This window comes from Vicugna pacos, chromosome 34 (genome assembly GCF_048564905.1).
Source record: "Vicugna pacos chromosome 34, VicPac4, whole genome shotgun sequence".
NCBI lineage: Eukaryota > Metazoa > Chordata > Mammalia > Artiodactyla > Camelidae > Vicugna > Vicugna pacos.
In genome coordinates, this window is record NC_133020.1 from 13,355,040 (window position 1) to 13,382,200 (window position 27,161).

The 27,161-nt window shown below is 43.3% G+C and overlaps 1 protein-coding gene across 2 annotated transcripts in view; it reads left to right on the forward strand.

The window, feature by feature from the left end:
• Nucleotides 1-334: 334 nt before the first annotated feature.
• The window catches only part of PLBD1 (phospholipase B domain containing 1), a 44,359-nt gene continuing 17,532 nt past the window's right edge, over nt 335-27,161 (forward strand). Inside the window, exons 1-6 of one of the 2 annotated variants that reach the window (XM_072954776.1) lie at nt 335-1,114; nt 9,305-9,524; nt 16,937-17,020; nt 18,272-18,410; nt 20,687-20,827; nt 21,222-21,366. In XM_072954776.1, the coding sequence (XP_072810877.1) occupies nt 988-1,114; nt 9,305-9,524; nt 16,937-17,020; nt 18,272-18,410; nt 20,687-20,827; nt 21,222-21,366 (856 nt within the window). In that variant the 5' untranslated portion in view covers nt 335-987. The remainder of the gene's footprint in view (nt 1,115-9,304; nt 9,525-16,936; nt 17,021-18,271; nt 18,411-20,686; nt 20,828-21,221; nt 21,367-27,161) is intronic. The other variant, XM_072954775.1, reaches the window with a different exon arrangement.

Genomic DNA, 27,161 nt, shown 5'->3' on the forward strand with positions numbered 1-27,161 from the left:
GGGTCATACAGAAAGTCTATTCCTAGCCTTTTGAGGAATCTCCATACTGTTTTCCACAGTGGCTGCACCAAACTGCATTTCCACCAGCAGTGAACAAGGGTTCCCTTTCACAGGACATGCTCTTAACGGTCTTTGTATCACTGGTACCTGACACACAAGCTAGGCCCAAGGGTGCTTATTGAATGAATACTATGCCTTCTGCCTACTTCACAATGTCACCTAGGCCCCCCTCTGCCAACTTCACAATGTCACCCAAGGCATAACTTTGCCTACTTCACAATGTCACTTTCAACTGACCCTGCACAGAAATGGGACTTCACAGGGGGTTCAGGGATATATCTGGTTTCAGCCCCGTCTGAATCAGTCTCCAGTGGTGGCTCCAGCCAATGAAGACAAAAGCAAACGATCTGAAATCTTAAGCTGCCGCCTATGGATCTGGGTTAACGGGACTGGGACAGAGGGGCACTGATCCCTGGGGCATAAGGACCTGTCAAGACCTCTCCAGAATGGTGAAGAACCCCAGGCAAGTGTAGGCAGGGGTTATGCATTTCTCCGCTGCTCAGGGCTCCTCAGCCCTGCTGCTACAGAAAAGTGGCCGGCCTTGGAGGCTACTGGTGTTGACGTGAACGGACTTGTTCCAGCCCTGGGCCACCAAACTGCCCGACGGGTGCGGAGAGGGCGGCACGTCGCCTCGGCAGATCCCAGAAGTGCATCAGGGGACTGGCCCGGCCCGGCCCACAGGGCGCTAGAGGGTCAGAAAGGACCCGCCCTTCCCAGACCGGGGCCCAGCCGGGCGAAGGTTGTCCCCAAGGCCACGTGAGGCTTCCTCGCCACTAAAAGCCCCAAACCGGCAGGGCTCATGAGAAAGGAAAGTTAAGGGCGTCCCAGCCTCCCCGCCGCCGACCCCGGAGCCGCGCTTCCAGCAGCCGCCACCGCCCGCCCAGCGGCCGCCTCGTCCAGCCCAGCGGAGATCGAGGCCGCCGAGCCATGTCCCGCCGCAGCCGGGACGGGAGCCTGGGGCTGCCCGCGCCGCCGGCCCTGCCGCTGCCGCCGCCGCCGCTGCTGCTGCTGCTGCTGCTGCTTCTGGCCGCCGCGCTGCCGCCGAGCCGGGCAGGTGAGCAGCGCGCCCCGCGGGCCGCCCGGGCGGGGGGCGCGGGGAGAGGCCCCTGGACGCCCGTCCGCTCCCCGGGGCGCCCGCGCCGCCCCGTGCGCTCCCGAGTCAGGTCAAGTTGACTTCCAGCGGGAGCCTGGCTGGCTTCTGGGGGGACTCCAGGAAACGCGCTGCTGCGAGCTTATAAAGTGCTGGCCAGAATTCTGGGCACCCCGATCAGCTCGCTCCTGCACGACTCTTGACTTTGCTGAGCCTTGGCTGGTCCTGAAAGCGCCAGCCAAAGGACATCTAAGTATACTTTTCGCGTCACTGAGTTATGATCCCGGGCTGCTACACCCCCCCCCCCTTTTCCCCCCTTCATGGATAGTGACTTCGGTTTAAAATGATAAGAAGTGCAACCTGCTGTTGTCAGCTTGATATGTGCCAGGCGGTGTGCTGAGGGAGTTAGGGGTTTTCGTATTATGCTCACAAAACCCCTAAATAGGAGAATTATTCCCATTCAACAGATGAGAAAATTTGAGATTGAGAGAAATTCAGTCATTTGCATAAAGATGCTCAGCGAATGAAGGCAGAGCTGAAATGCAAAAGGGCATTTACTTGCCTACTCCTGTCTTGGTAAAACAGGTTTTATCCGCACAGGTATTAACACTGAGCTGTACCTTTTGCCTCAAAAAAAAAAAAAAGTCTGGATTTTGTCACTTCCATTCCCAATGAGTGAGAGCAACATTAACTTAAAAAAATAAACAAACAAACAAAATAAAACCAAACCTTGAAAGACTTCAAAAGTAATATTAAGAGAGGAAGATACATTTTGTTTATTTCATAATGCCTCTTCTGTGCTGACCTTGTGCAAGAAGAGGGTGGGGTTCAGGAGAGCCCCCCCACCTCCCAAAAGGCGAACTGGTTCTTGTTCTACCACTTTCCACCAACAAGTATGTGCAGCGACCAGATTTCAAGGCCTTTGTTTTCACAACTTCCCCACTGATCACTCTTAAATCTTTCCAGTCTTTGAAGCTGCCTGGGCTTCTGTGCTCAGAAGGGATCACTCCCAGGTTCCTGACTGGTGATTTACCTGCACATTCTGGGGGTGGCATTGGTGCCACCTCTCAGCCTTCTGAGCGAGGCTGCTTATTCAGACACACCTGGGACAGGCGAGCGAATGCCCTGGAAATGGAAGTGACTCTTGTGTCTGGAGTGCTGGTGAAAACTTCTCTCCCTTTTCTGTTCTCTTTTGGATTATTGGCATTGATTGAAACGTTTCTGTGGATGGAGTGGGCAGCCTGAGGCCTGAGGTGGAGACATTGTTCTTTCGAAGTTGGGGCACTGCTTATTTATGGAAATATCCCCTGGCAAGAAACTGCTACTTAAACTGGGTTCCCCAAATTATAAGCTGAGGCCCTGCCAGGTGGTTGGGAGTCAAGGCGGGGAGTGAGGGCACTTCTGCTGCAAGTAACTGACAGCACTGTGCCCAGCAACCTGGAAAGACTCCTAATCGTGGCGTTGAAGAATGGCTGGTGATGCCCACCCTCACTGCTCAAAGGACGTGATCTCTGTTTCCTTTGTTCCCCCATACTGACCTGTTTTCCTGTGCGGCTTTGTCTTGACCTCCTGCTAGACTGCCAACAACTTGCGGGCAGAGAACAGGGCCTTTGCTTTCCGTATTCTCTCTGAAGTGCCCAGCTCAGTACTCGGAATTTAGCGAGCACCCAATAAACGCTAAACAGATTGTATTTCAGCACCCTGGAATGGGTTTTATATTGACTAACGTGCACCTTTTCATTCGAAAACAACTTCTTTAATCTTTGAAAGTTACTTTACAGTTTCATTATTACAGAAATTGGCAAACAGCTACCAATTCATTCTAGCCGTATGCTTGAAACTACTATAGACTTCAGACATATAATTGCATTGCCTTTATCTTTCCGAACTGAAAAGCTCCACATTTGTATTTAGGATGTCTGATATAATTTCTCTAAGTGGTCTGTATAATGAAGTCAGGTTGTCACTAGGGAAAGAGATGGGTAGGTTGTAAGGGATGCCATTCATAAGGTGGCATGTGCCTTGGTAAAACTGGTTCCAGATCTGGCTCTGGGACTTACAGGGCTAGACTCCAGAAATTCATTCTTTTCCAGTTCCTTCTTCCCAGCTCTTCCAGAGCTGATGGAATACAGGGAAGTTGATTTGCCCTGATAAACACACACATCTGATCATCAAAATACTAATTGTTCATTTTTAGCAGACTGGTTATTTGTGCCACCTGCACCAGGCACACTCTCACTGTATTCAAACTACACAGAATAAATAACATCAGAGATTCTCACGCTGGGGGCCTGATTCACCTGCCGCCCGCTAGGACAGGACACTTCAGGCAGCCATGGGGGCTCCTCTCTGGACGCTGCTCACCCAGAGCAGATGGTCACCGACGCCTTTTCCACTCTTCCATGCTCACCAGTGCCACCTGAGACTAACAGATTGCCTCCCTAGGTAGGCTCATACCTTGACGTGGCTGTCCAGGAGTCTGCAGCCCTGGCAGTTGTTCAGTCTCGTTAATTGACTTAGCAGACCAATGGTTGACGCCAGTCTCAGTAGACCTTTTAGCTCTGAGGGCATGCTTATTTCCAAAGTCCCCGAAGTAGTTGCTCCATTATGTTCTCTTTCTCTGGCAGTTCTTCATTCTTGGAAGTCTAGTATTGGAAAGATAACATGGAATTCCAGAGATAGAAACCATGGAGCCAGACTGCCTGTGGTTGAATCCTGGCTCCAGTACTTACTAGCCACATGACTTCCCGTCAATCATCTAATCTCTCCATCGTTCAATTTCCTCATCTGTAAAATGGGTATTGTAATGGTGTCTACCTCATAAGGTTGTCGTGAGGAACAGTGCCTGGCACACAGTAGGGGCTGTATAATTGAGTGGCACACAGTAGGGGCTGTATAATTGAGTGGCCACTAGAATCGCTTTTCTCTGAAAAGGCATCATGAATCTCTTGATAAAGCAACAGGATTGCTGATGATAATTCACATTCTATGATGTAATAACTTGTTATAAAAACAGAAGTTTTTTTCTTAATCATGGCCTAACATTTTGGAGATTTGGGGTACATACCAGCACATTAAGCAGCTGTTGCAGAACGCACTTTCCTGGGTTAGAACTGTCTGTCTGAAATCACCTCGACTGTTTTTCCCTAAGTGCGATTTTGTTAACCATGGCTGCTTTAGAATTTCCCAGCCCTCTTCTGTCTTTCTGAGCCTCACTAAGTCTTCCTACAGCTCATCCTCATTGTCCTGGTGTTTCAGACTGAAAAGAAGTCAGTGCTCTGTGTAAACTCAGACGTCTCCTTGTGCTCTCTCTATACTGGTTTGTTCAGAAGAATGTATACAAGAAATGTTCCAGAAATGGGAAGAGCCTCAGCTAAAGAGATAGGTAGGGGAGGAAAGGAAGTAGACAAAAAGCCTGAGGACTTGGTAAACGTCAAGAAAACAGAGGGATGACTTCCAGGTCAAAGTTCATGGGTGTTTCTTGCCTTCATCAAGGCTGTGTCTAAAGGAGAAGGAGCCACTTTGCGGGCTGGGAAGAGGATGAGTTGACTGTGACTTGTGGAGTTTGGGATATCTTGAGACAATCTAGGGAGGTTCTCTCATAGAGTGCTAAGACTAATATACAGGTATTTTGACTGAACATGTATTATAGACTTTGACAGGGCAGATACAAGCACAGCATCATGTTTATTGATTAGACCTTAGCAAAAAAAATTTTTCTTTTAATAGATAAGTTCCAGAAGGATTTCTGGGAGAAGTGCCCATTTATAAATCTCTGTTACTAAACTTTGTTTCCTGGTCCTGAATCTGATAGCGATGTTCAAAAACTTCCTCCAGAAGAAAATTAAAAAGATCCTCCTTCAGTCTTTAAGTTGAGGTAGAACATTTTAACTAACTTTTTCATGGTGATATGCTTTTCATGATATGTAAACTATTTATCATGTGAACTTCGTCTTGGGTCTTTATTCTGACATGCAGAATAGAATCTTTTGTTTTCAAACTTTTTTAGGCATTATTTTTACTTTTGTCATCTGTTATATTTTGTTGGATTCCAAGTTACAAAGCATTAACTATTGAAATAGCAAAAAAAAAAAAAAGGTAATAGCACCAATAATGGAGTGAATCTCAAAGGATTTATTTTGTTAAACATTTAAGAGTTTTTTTTAAATGCATTTAAGTTTTGCCTTTTTTTTTAAAATAAAGTAGGTTCCAGTTGCTCATATAACTTATACTTCACAATCTTTTGATAATTTAGCTTTAAGATGTGGCTAGCAAATTTATTAATAATGTTCTTATGTAGGTTTTTTGTGCTACTAAGAAAGAGGAATTTATTTAATGTGGTTAAAAATGAAACTAACAGAGGTAGTGAAATTATGAGGAAGGTGTAGTCTAAAACTTGAAATTCTGTGTCTGTATAAACAACAGTTATCGTGTTACAATCTCCCTAAGGAAAACTGTGAAAGTCTCTTGATTGAGAGAGACAGGTTTGCTCTGAAATTTGTCCATCTAGCCTTGTACATGCAGCTGCAATTCTGACGTCTTTAAGTGGTAACAAGTTACCCAAACCAGCATGTGCACACCTAAGATATCAAAACTCTAATTCATAATTAGCAATCAAGAATTAATATGCTGTAAGCATGATGTGAATCTGTCACCAAATGCGACCTTCCAGCCAGTATGAAAGTCGGGGATCTAAGTGGCCACATTAAAGCATTGTGTTAGGCTGAGAGTTGATACAATGAGATACAAGATGCCACCTCTGATTCGCAAAAAGATTGTAATCAAATTTATTGGAACAAATACACACAACTAAAGAGTGACCTAGATGGATGGTGAGCTGAGTGCTGAATCCGCATGGGGACATGTTGATTTCCTGTTGCTAGGACTCTATGCAAGAACCCTGACTGAAGCTAGCGGTGAAGGGCAGGGGGGTGTAACTCAGCAGTAGAGCACATGCTCAGCAGGCACAAAGTCCTAGGTTCAATCCCCAGGACCTCCATTAAAAGAAAGGAATAAATAAACCTAATCACCACCCCCCCAAAAATTTAAAAATGAAGCTAACAGTGAAGAACAGGTACATTTCTAGGGGATGAAGGAAAGAAATCATTCCAGATTCAAGCAAACATCCAGCATTCTTCTGTATTTGTGTTTTGCTGCCTTGAAGCCGTTTTTTAAAAAACTAATCTCTTTCTACCTACCTTCCATATCCAGCACATTATGTGTCCCGCCCCACATCCTCTAACCTGTCTTTTATCCCAGCTTCACGCAGGTGTAAGCTGAGGCACCTCACCTCAGCCAGACTGCGGGGATCCCCTGCCTTCTACCTCAGAGCTTCTCTGAGATCATAAGTGCTGAGTGCAGCGCACGTGCAAGCCTGGAGTGGGATTTAACACATCGCAGGGCGACTTTTAATCTGTGCAGGCTGAGAGCAGGTGGACGGGTGCCCCTGCTTCCACTCCTGGGGTGGGATTTTCAGAGGCTGATTCTCCTCACCTCCTTAGACCATCTCAAAATGCACGCTTCTACTTTCCCTCCCTCCCTGCGGCCCTCTCCTCGCCCCCAGTTCCTGTTCCCTGCGAGCACTTCCCCCACGTCATCCTCCCTTCAGCAAGAGCCTCGGGCTCTGATTTCCTCAGGGAGCCGGAGCTAAAGTACCTACTGACAGGTTTCTTCCCTGGAGATTGTTCATGAATCAGCTATTTTCTTGGTGACTCTGATGAACAGAAAAAGCAAATCTAAAAACCAGGTATTAATGTACTGAGAGCTCGTTCGAAGAAGGGAAGGTGTAAAGCCAGGGTACACAGAAGAATGCTGAGAAACCATGCTCATTAGACATAAAAAAGAAAATCACTTGGATCACAATCAGTGAACGATTAGCTCGACCCAATCTGAGTCGATTAAGTTGCAATTTCTTAAAATTTTCTCTCACATATTCTACCTCTGCTGGCTCATTTTCTTTTTTTGTTTCCTCTGACACCGTATCAGGCAAAAATTGTATTGCTCAGGGTTGAAAACCACTTCCTCTATCATAAGTGAGGTGCCGGAAAACTTAGATACCAAACATGGGAAAGAGCGATTTAGGCCACTTAGGGCTATTTGGCAAATTCTAAAAGACAGAGTGAGGAATTTTTTTATTTCAACTGAAAACAATTAACTCATAGGAAATATTAGAATACACAGATAAATAAAAGAAATCCAATTCGGGGTGTTTGCTTTTTTATGTGGAGAGAAATAGAAAAATGAGGGGGCTTTTTTCATCTACAAAGATGAAAGAAAATACTCTATTTTTATAAAGTAACATTCCCATCCATTCAACAGATATCAATGCATTGATTTTAAGGATGTTGCTGTTAAAGAGGTTGAAATCTCACTTTCCATTTTCACAACTTTAGAGAAAATATCAACACATGGCACTTGTCACCTGGGCACCTGAACGTCCTCTCGGCTCCTTACCTGAGCTTGAACACGTAACGACTTGAGTTATTCTAGACTCACTTCTGTGGATGTTCTGGTAAATTCCACCTTCAGTTCAAGAACATACACGATTAAACTAGACTCATTACAGAAAGATTATTGAGCCAGCTACAGAACCCCCAGGTCACAGGGCCATAAGTAGAAGTGCCCCTGCCTTCACGGAGCTTGGATCCACCTCGGCTGAGATTAGAATGACGTTATATTTTTCTACCTTTTTGCTATTACCCTTTTCATACTACTCGCCCCACAACATGGAGATGTTTTTTTTTTTAAAGAAAAATAGAACAGCATAAGGTTTAAACTATTAAAGGATTTAAGAAAATCAGAAAATAGGGTGGGACTGAGAAAACCAGAAGAGTTGACCCACGGAGAAACATTGAGGGCTGGAGGGCGTCAAGTAGGGGTGGCGCGAGAAATTCAGATTTTGGCTTAATTCTCAAAGCACTTGCTAAATTAGTCAGTTGTGTTAGCAGTAAGTTTTTCTCATTGAATTCTCTTGAGGACTGGGTAAAACTTGTTGTTTCTTTGTTTTTTTTTCATGCCTGGAGTCACACTTGTGTTAAAAAAAGAACAGATTTGCAGAAGTGTATTATTTGTGGTCAGGAAAGTAGGTAGTACCAGTAACAGCGAAACAGCCACCCTTTCTCATTCCTCTACAAAGTCACTGGAGGTGAGGGTGACGTGTGAGAAAAGCGGGGGAGGGGCTGAGGCTGTAGCATTCATGCTCCAAAATCAGTTTGGAAAACGTATTTATTGTATTTGGGAGGAGAAGAAAGGGCATTTATATGGATGTTGCCTACAATTGTCCAACTGTGTAACAATTAGTCTTAGTAACAAAAGGAATCTAATTTGCCCCCAGAAGCCTATTGACAAAGTATTCTGCACCTGCTTAATGTTTATTGATTTCATTACTTCCATTTTACCGTTTTTAAAGAAAGCCCACCATTATGGTCATGACTTAACTCAGAATCAATTGACTTTCCTGCTCAAGATCAGCCTTTAAGGGTCATAATCGGCATGAGCGGATGAGCATATCCTGACCAAGTCCCAGCCGATCACCCAGCCCTCTCAGGCCAACGCGCCATGATACTCTAGTATTAAGATTCTACTCTGAATGCTCATTTCATAGACAATCTTTGCGTCAAAAAGATAAAACATTGAGTCAGTTTTGAATGTTGAAAACAGTCGTATCTAAATATTTAATCTGAGCTTTCTAGTATCTTAACCACTAAAAACTTAGTATGTCCAAAGCTAAACTCATATTCCCCCCCAGATCTGTGTCCCGCCTGCCCCCTCTCTCAGTGATGATACACGTCTGTCCACTGAGTCTCAGCTGAGAACCTGAGAATCACTCTGGCCTCCTCCCACCTCTCTGATGACCTGAAAATAAAATTTGTCTTCTACCTGAGCAGCTGTGCACTGGTTTCTCAGTCAGAGAAATACATGCACTGTGTACCATTTCCTTCCTTCATTTCTTCTGATAATGTAAAGCGTTGACTTATGCTTTTGCCCCACTTGTGACAAGGACAAATTCTAGTTGGGTAGAATTCCCATTTCTAATAGAATGGAACTCTTTAAGAGTGAATGTGCTGGCGTGGTTGGTTATGTAGAAAACAAAAAAAAACCATCTGCAGCTCATTTCAATGGCATCCTGTCATTATCCCCTTCTTTTCCTTCCAGAAGTGTACTATGCCACCGCGTACTGGATGCCTACTGAAAAGACTCTACAAGTCAAAAATGTACTGGACAGGAAAGGAGATGCCTATGGCTTTTACAATGACTCCATGAAAACCACAGGCTGGGGCATCCTGGAGATCAAAGCCGGCTACGGTTCTCAGTCCCTGAGCAACAAGGTCATCATGTTTGCCGCCGGGTATTTGGAGGGTTACCTCACTGCTCCGTAAGTACCGCGGTCATGGTGGAGAACTTCTAGGCCACCTCTGTCCCTTTCTTTGTCCAGCGCTGGCTTTTGTCTTCCTGGCATTGTACCATGGTCCACGAGGACTTAAAAGTCACTGCGGTCCCTCCCGTATGATGGAAACACGATCAGAATTACATTTGCACCTAACTGTAGTCAGTACCTGCCTAGGAGACACAAAGCACTTGCATATTTAAGTCTTTCCTTCTCGTGAAACTGTTTTGAATGACAGCTAAGCCATTTCATCCTACTAGTCATGTACTGTCAGGGAGAAAGCAAAGGAGGCTGGAGTCGTTCTTTGAGAACCACAAAACAGAGAAGAGTGATTAAAAATTAATTTTAAAAAGGTAAGAGCATTTATTTTCAAGAGTCTTAGAGCAATACTTTCAAGGAGGGGCAAAGATTTGAAATTGAAATTTTAATGTCTAACAAGAATGTTCTTTCCAGTTCCGTTGTTACTTGATTCTTCTGTTCTTCCCTTGTCCTATGAGAATAACAAAAAAAATGTCGTTAATAATGATGCAGTCATGATGCATCCTTTTTAGAGAACAGCTGTTTAAGGAAAGGCAAGTTGCACCTGATTTAAACAAGCCTCATTCTTCCTTTGATAAAAAATGTCTTGAGGACGTGTCTTTCTTTGATTCTCTGTGACCGAGATTGTTGAATGCAAGTTTGGAGAAATAATTCAGGCTGAAGTAGTGCAAGTATGAATATTTTAGATGAAGTCCTGAGTGAGATACATATGGGCTCTTAAGGAAATCTGTGTAACTGAAGGAAGCAGCTCTAATCAATGAGAATGTCGAAAGGATAACCGTGTCTTCCTTGGTCATTGTTGGGGACACTTCTGACAAAGGCGACATTTCTGATATTCTATGTCTCACAAAGACCTAAGTTTTAACATCTTGCTTTTGAGAGTGGCTTTATCATTTCAGCCTTAATCATAATGTAAATCGTTGGCCTATCCTTGAGTTCCTCTATCCATTACCAAGAAAATCCATACATTCATCCTATTATATCCATTCTATTAATTTTTTATATTTCTGTATTAGAATGAAAATTACTTAAATTCTGTTTCTTTAAGAAAGACACTTAGCAACTATCCCATTTCTGTTTTCTTGTTTACTTTGCCTTTTTGCTATGTAAGTTGGTCTTTTAAGATTACAAAACAACAGAAACAACAATGAATTCCTGCATATTGTGACCCAAGCTTTGAGGAGGATCTAGTAATTGAGTCTGCCTTCGCCTCTGTCCTGCAGCAGCAAATGATCAGGAGAAGGGGAGAGGCATGCCTAGTAATCTCAATACGGAGCCTTGAGGAAAAGTTGGGAAACTCTTGGCAGCATTTCTGCTGCAGAGGGCAACTAAAAAGAGTGCTTTCATCATTAGCCCTATGGGAGTCTGAGAGGATGGCACCCCGTGGGCCAGAGCAGTCGAGGAAGGTTTCGTGGAAGCAGTGAGTTGTCTGGTGCTTAAGAGAGGAGAGCTGTTTGGCTTGGCCAGGAAAAAGGAGAAAATCATTCTGCAGAACAGAGCACTGAAAAAAGGCACTGACTGAGAAGTGAGTAAATTACTTGTGTTTACAGTGAGCCAGGAGTGGAGGCTCAACTGAGCAGGTGGAGGGTATCAGGTGTAAAAAGGCAGATGGCGGCCGTATCATGGAAGGCTCTGGGTGGGGGCCCATTCGACGGTTGTCTTTCTCTATTTCAAACAGTTTTCTTGGGTTGGAAAGAAGACCTCTCTGTTCAGCTCTGTCTGGGATTCATGAGTGTGGAAATTCCCCCTACCTGCTCCAGGATGGGCTTCCCATATATGTGGTGCAGAGATCCTGAGAGGAGCTCCACTCTGCAGGGACTTGGAGGTATCTCATTGAACAGGAGTTGGTGGTGATGAGCAGGAAGATGCCTGATAAAGAACAGACGGGGGTGGATGGAAGAGGTCTCCCTCCATTTTTTATATATTTGAAGGAGAAGAAAAAGAGAAAGAAAAGGAGAAGAGGACAAAAAGGAAAGAAGAGTGGAAGAAAGGATGTAACAGAATAGAAAAGAGGAAAAGGAGGGGATGAATTACAACCAAAACTCTCTTTAGAAGGGCATCTCCCATAAGCTTCTTTTCAGAGGCTGTCATTCTTAATTACACTGCTGAAAAGTCAAATAAGTAGGGGAACTTCTGAATCAGCATGCATTTAAAGGATCTGCTCTGTGCCTCATGCGAAACTCAGAACAGTGGGATGTGACCCAGCATGCTTCAGACAGACCCCTGGCAATGGGTTGAGGAAGAGGGAAGAGAGGGAGGTGGTTATCGGTTTCCTACCTCCTCTTCTGATGTGGTCCAGGAGATGAAGGCTTATTATACGTTTTGTTGCCCCAGAGTTTAATTTGGAGGAAGGAGAAATGCCAAGTAGAGTAGGGAAGGGGGGCTCACAGGGATGAGAAAGGGCAGAGAAGATGCTGGAAGGAGTCACAAAATTGAGACCAAGCACTGCAGCCATAAGCACCATGTGCACTGTCTCACCAGAGCGGAGAGGCCGTGTGGCCCCGCTGAGCAAAGGTGTCCAGAATTCTCTGAGGGAAAGCAGAAGAGCTTAAAACGTCAGCCCTCTGAAGCGGTGACTATAGCCACAAACCGTGGCGGAGAAGGAATGCTAGCCAAAGGCTAGAGTTTTTTGTTTGGTTGTCTTCAGCTCCACGTGGGCAATCGTCTGAAAAGCAGCTGCATCTTCATACACAAACATCATTTTATCAATTTAAAATACGTGCTACTTGGGGGCTGTTATTTGGGGGTGCTTTGCAAAGTACAATCGCACGAACCAAGACACGGCCTTGGAGCCAGGGCTGAGAAGGTGAGTTCGTGCCAGAGACGGAAAGAAAGAGCTGCCTTGTTTTCCTCTCATCTGACGAAGTCACTCAGGCAGCTGCCGAGAACGGTGGGAAGTACGGGCTGCCACGCTTCCCCCCATCACCACATATAAAATGGGGTGGTGGTCCTTACATTCGCCTGACCCTTGCGGGGGAAGAGGTGTGTGAGAGGACGAACACCGTGGAGTGAACGACCGACATAGTCAGATAAGGACGTTGGTTTGATGACCTCAGAAGATAGAATTTCCTCTTTCTAACCTATGAAATACTCAAGAGACCAAATGAAAACACACACACAAAATACCCCCAGATCCTCCATCATTTCCTTTGAAGCTCTCGGTAATTCGTTGCTTCTTTGAACTTTCACAACACCCTCCCAGGCCAGCTCCTGGTACTTTATCCTGAAGCTTACGGCCGCCCGCCTGTGCCGCTTCTGCAGAATCATCCCTTCGCAGCAGATCCTGCGGGGAGAAGGCGCTAGAAATTCAAAAAGACACACGCACCCCAGTGTTCACAGCAGCGCGATTTACAATAGCCAAGACATGGAAACAACCCAGATGGCCTGGATAAAGAAGATGTGGAATATATACACAACAGAATAGTACTCAGCCATAAAAAAGAATAAAATAATGCATTTGCAGCAACATGGATGGACCTGGAGATCATCATTCTAAGTGAAGTAAGCCAGAAAGAGAAAGAAAAACACCATATGATGTCGCTTATATGTGGAATCTAAAAAAAGGACACAAATGAACTTATTTACAAAACAGAAACAGACTCACAGATATAGAGAACAGACCAGGGGTTAAAGGGAGTGGGAAGGGATAAATTAAGAATTTAAGGGATTTGAGAATCCCTTGAATTGTTTGAGAATTCAAAAATTGCACCTCTTGGGGAGTGATGGAAATGTTAGCTATCTTGATCGTGGTAGTGGTTTCATGGGTGTGTACACCTATCAAAATTCATGAAATCGTACATCTGAAAATCCTGTAGTTTACTCTACAGGAGCCATACCACAATAAACGTGTTTAAAAAGAATTTCAGGGGCCTCTCTCAACGTCCTGCTCTTCCTCATGCTCTCTTCTTTTTCTCCCTTTCCTTCCACTGTCCACGCCCCATCACCTGAGGAGTCCCTCACTGTGTGACGTCGACATCACCACACAAACGTGCATTCCGATGGGCTCCTGAGCCCTGCTGTGATGCCCTTCAGCCTCTCACACACCCAGCTCCTGACAACTCCTAGAACTCTGACTCCTGAGAGCCAGTTGCTGCCTCTCCCATCCCCACCTATTGAAATATTGCTCAACCTCCAAGACCCTTCTGAGATGCCCACTGGGTGGGAGCCCCGTCTCTCCCCTCTGCCCTCTGTTAGTGCTTTGAGGACAGGGTTCCTACCTTCATCTTTGTGTACCCCAGACACCTGGCACAGCACTTCTGTCCCCAGCACTTCCTTAATTACAAGCCTATTAAGTTTAATTAATTCATGTTGTTGCTCCAATTCTAATAGAGATGAATCAGAAGCGTGAGTTACATACTTCCACGGAACACAGTGTCTAGCACCCTCGGCCAAATGGAGTTTCGTCCTTCATTTTTTAACTCTTGGGTGGCTCCTTAAGTGTTGCAAATGAAGAGTCTCTGATGTCTCACTAATGATGGAAAAGCTGATGAATAGTTGTAGATTGATCTTTAATAAAATGAGTCATGACACCTTTCCGGAAAGAATGGGGATGAGGGTGTGGGGGCCTGGTCTGCTCTAGTTTTCAACAAAGTGCCTGGTGTCCTGCGTGGCTGACGCAGGTGCTGAGGTGACCTCCTCTGCAATTAACCCAGTTTGGGTGAGTGAACTCGATGCACCAAACGCTTATACTACCTTGGGCCAGGCTCTCGGGGCAGACAGCAAAGTGGCGGGAGACTGAGGACCTTCTTCACTCCTTTTCAGTTGATGTGTTGACACAACAACTGCTAAAACTGTGACGAAAAGAGGTTCCAGCAAGATTAAGGCACAAGTGGAGAAAGCAGTCAAATGTGGTACCTTTTGGCGGTTTGTCTTATCTCCAAGTGATACCTTGAGTATCTCCTTCATACCCCCAACTTGCTCCTTTTAACATTAGAGACTGTGTATGGCTCCAGCTCAAGGCTGTGGGCAAAGCAAGGATAAGACAGACACAGTCCTGCCCTCAAAAATGTCACATGAGTCTTCAGTGTGGGTGCTTCCCCACTTGATGTCTGACGAGGCTTCCACAGGCTTCCCTGTTCTCCAGCTGCATGATCAGTGCCACTGAGGTTGTGACAGTCACCACAACTGTAAGTCCTCTGCCCCCAGCAGGTCCTTCAGCCCCTGAGTCCACGTATTCCTCCCGAAGCCACACAAGAAAACATTTGGCTGCTCTGTGAAACTCACGGAAGTGTGAGGGGGGCTTCATTTGTCTCGAGAGCCCAGACAGTCCCAGCAGCTGTCTCTACTTCCCCACCAGCCTCCGGCACCAGGCAGGGCTTGTGCTTCCCTAAAGAGCTCAGTCAAGTCACCAGCCTCACCCGGGTTTTCTACATTCTGTTCACCTGAAGTATGAGGCCCTGGGCAAAGGGTCCCTTCCCTGTCCCCCATATCCCTGTCTAGCTTTATTGCTGTTCTCTCCCTCAGTGTTAGAGGTGATGGGGGAAAGTGCCCAGCACAAGAGAACAGATACGGCAGCATAAAAGATTTATAAACAGAAGTTAAATGTGATCATTTAATTTAAAAAAAAATATTTACAAATAATTTGAAGGAAAAGCACTCCTGAAGTTTGTTGAGTTCAAGTACGTTAAATTAAAATATTTCAAAGAATTTTAATATTGTTTACCTACCTGGCAATAAAACTCCATTCTCATTTTGTCAGTTTCAGTTCTGGAAACTACTAGGTAAGGGGTACCTAAAGTTCCCCCCAACCCTGCCTGCTCAATCAGAAATCCTCATGTAGACTTATGGTTGGCCTTCCATATCAAGAGAGTTTGTATTTAACTGAAAAAAAAAACCTGCATATAGTGGACCCTCATAGCACAAACCTATGTTGTTAAAGGGTCAACTGTACATTTTATAGCTTCTAAATTAGCAGAAGTAGAAAGAAGGACAGTGAAAATGTTATCTGAACAAGGAAAACATAAAGGAGGGACAAAGAAAGAGATTGTAAATGGAAAACAGAAAAGATTATAGAAATAAATCCAAGTATATTAAAATCACAATAGATGTAAATGGATTACTTTCTCAATTAAAAAAATGTTTAATTGAGGAGATGTTTAAGGGTACAAACTTGCAGCGAGTAGACAAGTAAGTCCTGGAGAGCTAATGCATCTCATAGTGATTATAGTCAACAACACTGTGTTATAAACTTCAAAGTTGCTAAGAGACTTCAAAGTTGCTAGTTGTTCTTACCACAAAAAAATTATAATTACGTGATACAATAGAGGTGACTGCTCATGCTATGGTGATTATCAAAATGAAATATATATATCATTATACAATGATATGTGTCAATTACAGCTCACCAAAAATGTTTTCTGTATAGCATGAAAGACAGTTTATTTTTTTAAGTAAGTTTTAAAATAAGGAATCTCAAATAGCCAATAATCCAGAGAGGAATGGAAATTAAAATGAGAAATCATTTCAAATACATCAAATTGCTGAAAATCTGGAAGGCGGACTGTGCCAAGGGTTGGTGAGGGTGCAGAGCAAGGAGAAATCTAACGTAGCTGGTGGTAATGTAAACTGGTACCATCACTTTGGAGAACACGTTGGCAACGTCTAGTAACTGTAGATATACAGAGTATGCACCCCAGCAACTCAACTTGTATATATTATATACATCCTCGGTGAACGTGCAAATGTGTAAAAAGATACATTTCCAACAATGTTTGAAGATCCATTGTAAGAGTGAAAAATTAAAAACCAGTTACATGTCCATCATGGGACTGCATAAATGAATTGTTACATAGTCATATCATGGAATACCCATCAACACATGAAAAGAATAAATTTAAGCTGCAGATGATAACATGAATAATTCATTTAAAATGTCATGCTGAGAGAAATAAACAAGTTAGAGTGATAGTGTGATCTTATTTATATTTTGTTCTGAATCATGATAAATAATATACATTATTTATGGTTAAATATATGTGTATATAGTGATTGTATAAAAATGTGTGTGAGAGTGATAAATCACTGGTTCAAGATTGCAGTTACCTCTGGGGAGACGGGAGAGGAATTAGCATCAGTGATTCAACTTTAGCTTATGCTTTATATCTTTTTTAAAAAATATAAAGCGAATTAGCAAAATACAGTGATTTGATATAGTAGATACTTGGGTGTTTGTAATAATCTATGCTTTTCTATATGTTGGAAATAATTCCCAATTTTAAATTGTGCATTTGATGTATAAAAAAGACAGGAGGGAAAGTTTTCAATAGAGGGCATCTCAGTCAGCCAAGGTACTGGGTAATGTATCGCGATGAAGAAATCCAAGAAGAAAAATAGAAATTAACAATTCTCATCTATCGTTTCAGACACATGCATGACCACTTCACGAACCTCTACCCACAGCTGATTAAGAACCCGTCTGTCATGAATAAAGTCCAGGAGTTTTTAACGTACGTATTATAGTTTTCCTCTTCTCGTGGTAAGTGAAGCTTCAGGGCCTGAATCTGTCACTTCAAACAGATTTCTCCTTCGCCAGTCTCTTTTTCCATCTCTCAGGCAGGACTCAGAAGTCGTTCTTGAAGTTAGGTATGGCAGCTTTTGGTCATGGCATGAAAACTGATTACAGACAAATGCCTTGTAATTTGGATTCTTTCAGGGGTCAGATTGAATATCATATCACCAACCGCTGGCACACGTGCAGGAAGACACCGTCAGGGCACAGCCTGCAAAGTTACCCCCCTGGGACTTCCACCTGGGGCCCCTCTCCCTCCAGAACCACCCCCGCCCCGTGGGGTGCTTCCTTTTCACAGGCCTGCTGACTAATCCTAGCTGGGATATTAGCTCATCGATAAAGTTATAATTCTTAACATCCTCTGAGAATATTTCCATTTTAATGAAGTGTTCTGAAGACTAATAATTCTCAATGTTCAGAAAATGTGCTTTATATTTGTGGGATGACAGACTAGGAGATTAATCTGAGGATGGAAGGGCAATGACACTGTGTTCTTAAACTGATCCAGAGACAGTTTGAACAAATCAGAAACAGCTTTTAGTATACAAAGTTATGTCAAATCATTCTGCATGAAGTGCAGAGAACTAAAATAGGAGAAGCAAAATGAAAGGACTGTAAAAAACAAAAACAAAAACAAAAAAAACGAGACTTTTTTACTAGGACAGACACATTGAAGCAGTTACTAGCAACAGCTGGGATAGAATGAACCCTAAACTGTGAAAATGATCTGAGAGGAATACAAATACAAAAAACCCTATCCTGAAGAGTTTTTATTTTTTCCTGTTACTTAACTTAACCATTTCTATCTACAAAAGTAAAGTCAATCAACTTGTCCTTACTGATTTAGTGAGACATTATGATTTTATATGAGATGCATCGGGACAGTCTATACTCGACTTTCTAGGTCTCAATATCACAGATAGGTAACTATTATGCCTGTGTTTCTAGGTGGTCCTAGATAGAGCATGGGGGAGGTTATAAAGGAAGAGTCATAGTCCTTGGGAGAAATTAAAAATACTTGAGGATTTGCTCTCATATCCTTTCAAAATGATTGGAATGTTACAAGGTCTATAATGTTAATTATACTAGCGTAAGTATCTGAATATACAATCTCTAAATGCCTGTGTTTAATTTAGCTTCAAGTGAACAACCACAGAGACCTCTAATCCAAGTCTAATTTCCCTTCCAGGAAGCAAGATCAGTGGACCCGGAATAACAGCAAATATTACAAAGATGACCCATTTTGGAGACACACGGGCTATGTTATGGCTCAGATGGATGGGCTGTATGTAGGGGCAATGAAGAGGGCTGCATTAGAGGGAACAAAGGTAACATTTTTAAGAAGCTACTCAGGATTTGTATGGCGTGGCAAAAAATACTGAAAATTAGCTTTAAATTACATTCCAGTGAAGAAGATCACACTGGTACTAGAGAATACATTTCTTACACAGAAGTACCGTCTTACCTGTTTCATCGCTGGCACCTGACTCAGTATCTGACACAAAACCCAAGCTCAACACTCAGATCAGCCAACTTGTTTCTGTGTTCTCTGTCTCTTTCACAGTGTCCTCTGGAGCAGGTTAAAGAGTCTGGGATGCGTGTGCTGGCTATTTAATTAACCCAATAAAGCTAGTGTTTTAGACATATGATTATTAAAGAAAAATGTCTAAGTGTACAAGTTTTATGCTTTCCATCCTCCACGACACACACATTCACACACACAAACCCATGCCCAAACGTCGTAATTTTTTTCTATTTTTTTAAATTGAAGTACAGCCAGTTACAATGTGTCTATCTCTGGTGTACAATGCAATGTCCCAGTCACGGACATACATACATATATATTCGTTTTCATATTTTTTCCGTCAAAGATATTGAACATAGTTCCTTGTGCTATCCAAAAGAAACTTTTTTTCATAATTTTTTGTTTTACCGAATCATTGAGGATTTAAATGCAAGTTACAAACTGAAAAAATTACAATTTGTATCAGAGACAATGAGCTGATCTCCCTAATAGTTAAAGAACTCCAGGAAGTAGATAAGAAAAAGAATAAACTAGTAGAAAAAAATAGATAAAACATATGAACAGTTCACAAAAGACAAATCTAAAGATTTTTAAACATATACTCAGACATACTCATAATAAAAGAAATGCCAGTATTAACTACAGTGAGATAGTGTTGTTCACCCATCAAATTGGAATTACACTAAATGTTTAATATGTTCTTGAGGCTGTAAGAGAATCATTGAAACAAGCCCTATGATGACAGTATCTATTAAAATAGATACCTGGAAATATCTATTAAAATCAAAATTATTTCTAGGAATCTATCCTACACACAGATTCACACACATTCAAAATGATGTGTCCAAGATTGATTATTGTAACATTGTTTATAATAACCAAAGGTTAGAAGCCACCTGAAAGGCTATCAGTAAAAATTTGGTTAAAATATCATAATGCATCCATTCACTGAAGTACTATTTAAAAGAACAGGGAAGATTTTTTTCATCCACTATAGAAAGGTCCCAGAGATATTAAGTTAAAGATATTAAGAGAAAAAAATCAAGGTGAAGAGAAATGTATCTAATACACTACTGTTCTTATAAAAAATGATTTATAAGACATTTAAAAAAGCTGGAGAGATGCACAAGAAACCAGTAAAAGTGGTAAACTGAAGACAGGGTGGAACTTGAGCGAACAGAGGATAGGGGTGAGGAGAATTTCTGCTATAGATCTCATGATAATTTTAAACGTCTTAAATAATGAATGTGTTACTTACTCAAAAATATGAATGTATTACTTACTCAAAAACAAGGAAAATGTTTATGTAAATAAATAATCAGGTTGGTTGTTTATTGCTTTCATTTTTGTTTTTTGGTGAAAACACTCATTTGTGTTTGTCTTCTCAACCCCTTTGCCAGAAAATCAATTTGTTTCCAGGTCTCCAGCCCTGGGTGACTCTGGTGGTTTGAATCTCACGGGAGCAGTGCTCTCTAGTTAATGCAGAGTTTATGATCAAGACTGATCATTGCTTCAGGTTTAATGCTGTCAAGGCTGTTTGTCCTGTATTAAACACACAAGCAAAATCGAAGGCATCTTAGTTGAATATTTTTGCTGTAAAGCACGGATTCTCAGCTAAAGATGATTTCCCTCCAGAGGCTACTTGGCAATGCCTAAAGACATTTTCGGTTGTCAAATCTTGGAGGGTGTGACTGATAGCTAGTGGGCTGAAGCCAGGGATGCTGGTAAACATCCCACAGACCCCTCTGCCTAACAAGAAAGAATTATTTGGCCCAAAATATCACTAGTGCCAAGATTGAAAAAAACCTGCTATAGAGGAATGCAAAGAGTGATCTGTGCGTTTTACTATCTTAGGACCTACTCCCCAGATCTGTGGGTAACAAGCTAGAATGTCTCATAAACTGTAAAGTAATAAAAAATTATTTTATAAGCCACAATACAATCTAGTGTATCTGTTATAGTCAAGACCCTTCACAAAGGAATAATTTAATGGATATCTTACAAGAGGGACCCCAGCAATAGAACATGACAGCTGATTGTCCCAAGTCAATATTAAGTGCCATCTTTGTCTCTTCCCAGCCTTTAACACTGTTCCAGATTCAGTTCCTGAATGCTGTTGGAGATCTGTTGGACCTGATCCCTTCATTTTCTCCCACAAAGAACTCCAGCCTGAATTCTTCTAAGAGATGGGACATGGGACACTGCTCTGCTCTTATTAAGGTAAGACACACAGCGGCCTTTCTCTTGTTCTGGGCTTTTTCTGTGTGTCACCCAGGTGTGGCAGCATCTCACCCCTTTGCTGCAGCTCTGTGTCAGCTTTAGGGGTCCTCACTCATAGAAGTTGAGAACTGGAAGGAACTGATGGAGGGCATTGGGTGGGTTCTGCTTCTTTCATCATTTTTCCTTTCCTTATATACCCGCCAGTCCCACCTTCCAGAATCTTTCACTTTGGAAGCAAAAATAGAGTCTGTCTTGTGCACATAAAAGGTTAATTTTCCAGTAATGAATATAGCAACCCTGTACCTGTGTGAATTGACACAACCCTGTACACTTCCTCCTTTTGTTGTCAGTTATCTGTATCCCTCTGCATCATCCACTATAATTCTGGCTACAGGTTCTTCCTGGATTTGAGAACATCTTTTTTGCTCACTCAAGCTGGTACACGTATGCAGCCATGCTCAGGATATACAAACACTGGGACTTCAACATCATTGATAAAGACACAAGCAGCAGTTTCCTCTCTTTCAGCAGTTACCCAGGTAAGTAAATTTAGAGGGTTATCTGAATACTTTGGTTACAATTTCAGGATAAAGCCTTGGTGATTCAGAGTAACAGGAATGGAAGAAGAAATGCTTAGTGATTAGTATACATGAATGAAAAGTGATTTTTTTAAACATTTTTTATTGATTTATAATCATTTCACAATGTTGAATGAAAAGTGATTTTTAGAGTGCTGTTTGAAGCTCAAATACTCTTGTTTAATAGAGTGGCATAAACTAAGTTAGTAGAGTTGTCAAAAATTCACTTCAGCAAACGCTAAGTATTTATTAAGTCCAAGGCGCTTTCCTAGGCTCAGCAGTGGAAGTCAAGATGAGCGAGGCAGATCTTGATCTCAGCATCTCCTTGAGGGCCTATCTCCATTTCCCTTTTTCGTGTGATTTCTTTTTTTTTTTTTATTGACGTATAGTTGATTTATCCATTTTTCTTACTCGTTGCAATTTCCACAGCACTTTACCTATCGTGTGGCACCTAGTACTTAATAAATTTTTGCTGAATCAATGGATGAATGAATGTGCAAGCTTTTAGCTCTTACACTAGCAAGATAAATACAATGCAGATAATAATAATATTATTGGATACTGTATATGCTACAAAAGAAATGTAAGAAATGTTGTTTTCAAAACAGGGACAGCTCACATCTGATTGTTGGGGAAAGGAAAAAGAGGTTGACGCTTGAGTTGAACCATGAACAGTGACTAGAATTTGAACAGGTAGAGGTGGAGGGGAAGGCTTCATAGAGTGGGGATTGCAAACTCCTGTGCCTAAAGGAGACAGGAAGTTGATGTCAATGAATAAAGGGTTGGTAGAAGAAAACAGAAGGGGAAACAGTTGTAGCAAACCCGTGGAAAGGAAGTGAACCGCTCAGCCCCACGTACTGTCACCCAGCGGTGTGGAGATCAGTGTTTCCAGATCCGTAGGCTTCTCAGGAGAGAAATATGGATCTAAAAAACAAAACTCATTGTGTGAACCCATAAAAGCAGGTCTGCTAGCTGGAATTGCCCCCTCAGCTGCAGGTTTGCAACCTCTGCAGGAAACATCATAAGCGAATGCAAGGGGGAAATTCTTAGCAAGCTTCTAAGTGTCTGGGCGTGGATGTGAGGGGGACACTTTTGATCTTTAACAACATATATGCAGCGTACAGGGTGGTTATACCAATGACCTGCCGTGTCTGTCTTTGTCAGAGTTTTTTTGTCAGAATATTATTGCACTTTCTGGTACTGTTGTTCCTAGTAGTGTTAGCACTGGTTAGGAATTCTGACCGGGGAATAATGTGACTTTTTCCATCCTTGAGATCCTTCAAGACTACTTTGATTTCACCTTCATCATAGTTTGCTTAGTTTTAGTATTGAGGGGAACCGAGGACTCCTCTCTCCAAGTTAGACTGTGCTTTGATCCTTCTGTGTTTCTTTAGACTGAAATTTAAGAACAGCAAGATACTGAGACAGTCAAATATTTGTATTCTTCCTCTTAATTGTGGTAAATGCAAAGTTCAGATGCTGCCTGAAATCTTTGCTTGGAAACCTTTGAAGAATGGTGGTCTTCCATTGCCTTAACAGCCCTGGATCCCAAAGGGAGTGACAGAGAAGGACATGGAAGGACTGCTGTGAACCTTTTGATCTTTGACCTTCTAATATTTGCTTATATATCCTTCCAGACTAGACAGCTACAGAGGTAGGCACATAGATAATAGAGATTTCTAGATTAATTAAACTGAGAGAAAACCAAAAAATATCTTTTTTTACTCCCAAGATGTTTTTACAGGAGCCAGTGGAGCAATGAGATTCATATTTTCTCCAATCTGGACAACTTTGTTCTCAACAGCAAAAATCAAAAACATGTAGAATCTTATTTATATTACAAAGATTTGTTTGATTAGTGGATTAGCCACATTGGATTCATCCAATAGATATGGAGCTAAGGTTTACCGTAAACTTCATGCCTTGTCTGTGTGCTGTTGATCCCAGAGCAAAGCTGAGTTGTTTTTCTTTGATGGAGGAGTGCCATGGTAGAGTGAGTGCATTAGGAACGTGCTGTTAGTTTTATATTCAAAAATGGTAGGACCTGGAGGCTCCCCATGACGTGGACAAGGATGTTAAGAATTGCTGAGTCAGAACAGACAGATCAAATCATGAGATATTTGTGACTTGGCCGAGGCACACATCGAAGATGATGCTAGCTAGGATGATACAGATACCGTTATAGTAAAGATACAGATAATTCGGAAGATTTCGTATGCACCTATCCATCGTTACGGTACATCATGACCCTCCTGCCACAGTCTGTAGAGTGACCATCAAGATGATTGTTATAAAAGGCATTAAAGCTTTGAAACACGATGACTTTTTTTTGAGGTTTCCACAAAGAAAACGGTAGTGCCGGGACAGCTGCTAAACTGTCCTCAACCTGTGAAATACGGCTGCTTTACTTTGGTGAGCCTCAGTTTTCTGATCTGTAAACCGAGGCTAACAAAATGCTCGCTTCATAAAGTTGTAAACTGTGTAATGTATTCATAAATTCTACAATCTTCCTTTAAAACGTGCTAGGCAAAGGATTTATGACGAAAAATAGGACAGTTGTGGTCCCTATTCTAACAAAATTTACATTCTGGTGAAAAATGGAGACAAGTGAAAACAGCAATGATTAAAGCGTGATTTGTGTCATAATTAAGAAGACGACTTTGGGGATGATGCGATCGTTTTTAAGAGAAAGTGAAACTTAAGTTGAGGCACAAAAGACAAGTGTAAATTGGCCAGGCCAATGGGATAACGGATGATAATGGAATGTTCTATTTTTTCATATAGATATATTTAATTTAAAAAATTTTAAGAAAAATGCCTGGCCAGGGCTGGGATGAGACAAACAGAAACACTTCAGCATCCAAGGCAGAGGGAAGGCTGTTTGCCTCTTTAGGGAATTGCAGGGGTGTGAAAACGGAGAGGCAGATCATGGACAAAAGGCAGCATATATAGAGGCTTATAAGCAAGAAGAAGCGTGGAGAAGGCCAGAAGGAATGAAGGACAATGCAAGGCCATTCAAGTGACAAGTGGAAGTGACAGTAATAGATCTGCATTTTAGAACGACCCGGCCCATGAAAGGAGGACATGAGAGGCTTCCAACAGAACCTGTGGAAGGCTGAGGCAATAATCCGGGCAACTCAGACCACACGGTGTTTTGCAGATGGTCAATCAATATATGGATGGAAGCCTGCTATTCATCTTCAAGAAGGAAACTAGATGTCCGAAATGACTGGTGAATCACTATGGCAGATCACGACTTTCCGTGTGCTTTCTGTTGTCCTTGCCAGAATCCTGGAGGGGCAATTGCCTAATAAGAATTGTTGGAATTCATTCTCAAAACTGTACTCCAGCATCGGAGAACAGAAGGAACAATAGTGTTCCTTCACAATACATTCGTCAATACGACAAAAGGGTTTGCTGACCCCAGCACACCCAGACTTATCTAAGCCAGTCTCATGCTCTGTCTCACAAGAGGCACAGCTGACTCCATACAAACAGAGGTGGAGGTGGCTATTCAAGGAAACAAATTAGTATAACAACCTCCATCTTAATCTCGAAAGGATTTAAGGTGAGGTCCAAGGTGGCAGAGCAGGAAGATTTCTGAGCCCGCCTGCCCCCGCGGACACACTGAGTCTACCGCTACACGTGGATCACTTCCCTGTGAAAACTAGATGAGCTGCTTCCCACGACAAAGAATCAAAGACCGCTTTGTGACAGGTAGGAGAGGCACGTAGTCTCGCCAAAGACCTCACCTTACTGTGTGCAGCAGGGGTCTCACCGGACAGGTGCTTCCCCGGGAGGATCGTGAGGGATTGGCGCCCTGCACCAGGCACCCCGGTCCCTGAGATCTGCACCAGGGGGATGAGCCCCAGAACCGCTGGCTTAGAAAACCAACAAGACTGATATCCAAGGGCTGCAAATTACTGTGAGATCCCCCAATTAAGGGTCTTGCATGCGGCCTTACTTACCCTGACACCCAGCAAAGAAACAGCAGTTTGCAAAGTGGCTAGACTGTACGTGGAGGAGATTCACCTGCCGATCTAAAGGCAGCGGCTGAGGGGCGGGGGCGGTGACGTGCTCCCGAAGGCAGAGGCACTGGTGGCAGCTGTCACGGCGCGCTCTACCGAACCTGCCAGCTCAGGGGGGCGAGCTTGGCCGCAGCACCTCCCACTGCTAGCTAAGCAGGCCCGGGCGAGAGGTCGTGGCCGTATCGCACTGCCTTGCTGCAGTCTGCAAGCGTGGGGGTGGTGAGACTCCTCCAACCCCAGCTGGGGCTGGAGAGCTGTCTTCCTGAAGCTGGTGAGCGTCCCCCACCCCCTCTACTCTCCAGCTGCCTTGCTAAAGCCAGTAGGCATGTGCAGTCCACAGGGACGCCTCTTGATCCCCTGGCCTTGCTGGCCAAGGGCACTGGCATTCCTGAGCTCCACAGGGCTGTAACAATCAGAACGACAGTTCTTGGCAGGCCACCACCTCAATGGCACCGCACAGACAGCAGGCTGAGATAAAACCGGTTTACTCCTGTGAAAAAGGCCTATTTACTTAGCTTGGAACTTCAGCCAAAGGGGCAGGCTTCAGGTTTCCCCCGCCCCCCGCCCACATGTGGGTCCAACAAGATGCCACGAGGAGCTCTGGGGTCGAGCTGTGGGCGGCCATGGCGAGCAGAGCCCTGCTGGCCCTCGGCGTGCCTTGTGCATAGCTGAGCTGACCTTCTGGCTTAGGCACGTATGTGGGCCCCTGTCTCACCTGTGGTCTCACCACAGAGCTGCCTCCCTTCTGCGGCACCCCGGGCAGCAGGGAGGTGACAAGTGGACTTTACTCTGCGCTCCCCTGCTGGCTCCCATAACAGTCACCTCACCCTCTGCAGGCTCTGAGCCATGTGTTCAGCAGTCTTTTGAGGGAAGGCAGACCCTGCCCCCTAAAAGGGCTTTTTTAAACCTCGCTGTTAAACATAAACGGGCCTTTGTAACAGATCTCAGGCCTCCAGGTGGTGAGGTGACTTCCTGCTCTCACGAGTCAGCCTTCAGCTGGATGGATAGTCCTTGCAAAGTTGGAACTGCTCTCTGGCTCTGCCCGCAGGCGTCTCACCTGTCCTACCCACAGGAGGGAGCTCATCAAAAGTAGGCGTGTAGTCAGCTCAGAAGGGGATTGCACTCTGGGATTGCACTGATCACAGCTTAAGTCCAAGAGAAGACGGACAGTGCTGCAAATATGTTGATATGTGTTTCCTCTGTAAAATTCCGAATGTCACTTTAATGACCAGAAAAAGAAGTATCATTCATATTTTTCTTAGTACTGTGCATAAGACTTGCCTTTGTGGTCATCGTTGACAAAGCACAGTAGTGATTTTTGAGAGATTCATCAGAAGCCAGTATTCACAGGTGACGTGATAAGTGTCGCAGAGTCATTACGTAAAATGGTGCTGAGGAGCTGCAGAGGCCAAGGAATCTGTGTTGTTCCAGTACAAGCAGGTTACCAAGCGTCATGGCTTTGTAATCATAGTCCTGCTGCCTGTTTCTCATATAGGGAGATATAAAAACTTCCAGGAACAAGGCATTTGATAATAAAGAAGGCAAAGAGATGGTACCTGGACATGTCACAGAGAATCTTCGCATACACTAATTGGACAGTAGACAAATACATTAGTATGCTTCTCAACCTATTATTCTAAATCTTCACTGATAAATCACGATACCTCCCATGGGCCCTGGAATTTTGTCATACACTTCTTAATCAAATTGTTTATATAGGTAGGGGCC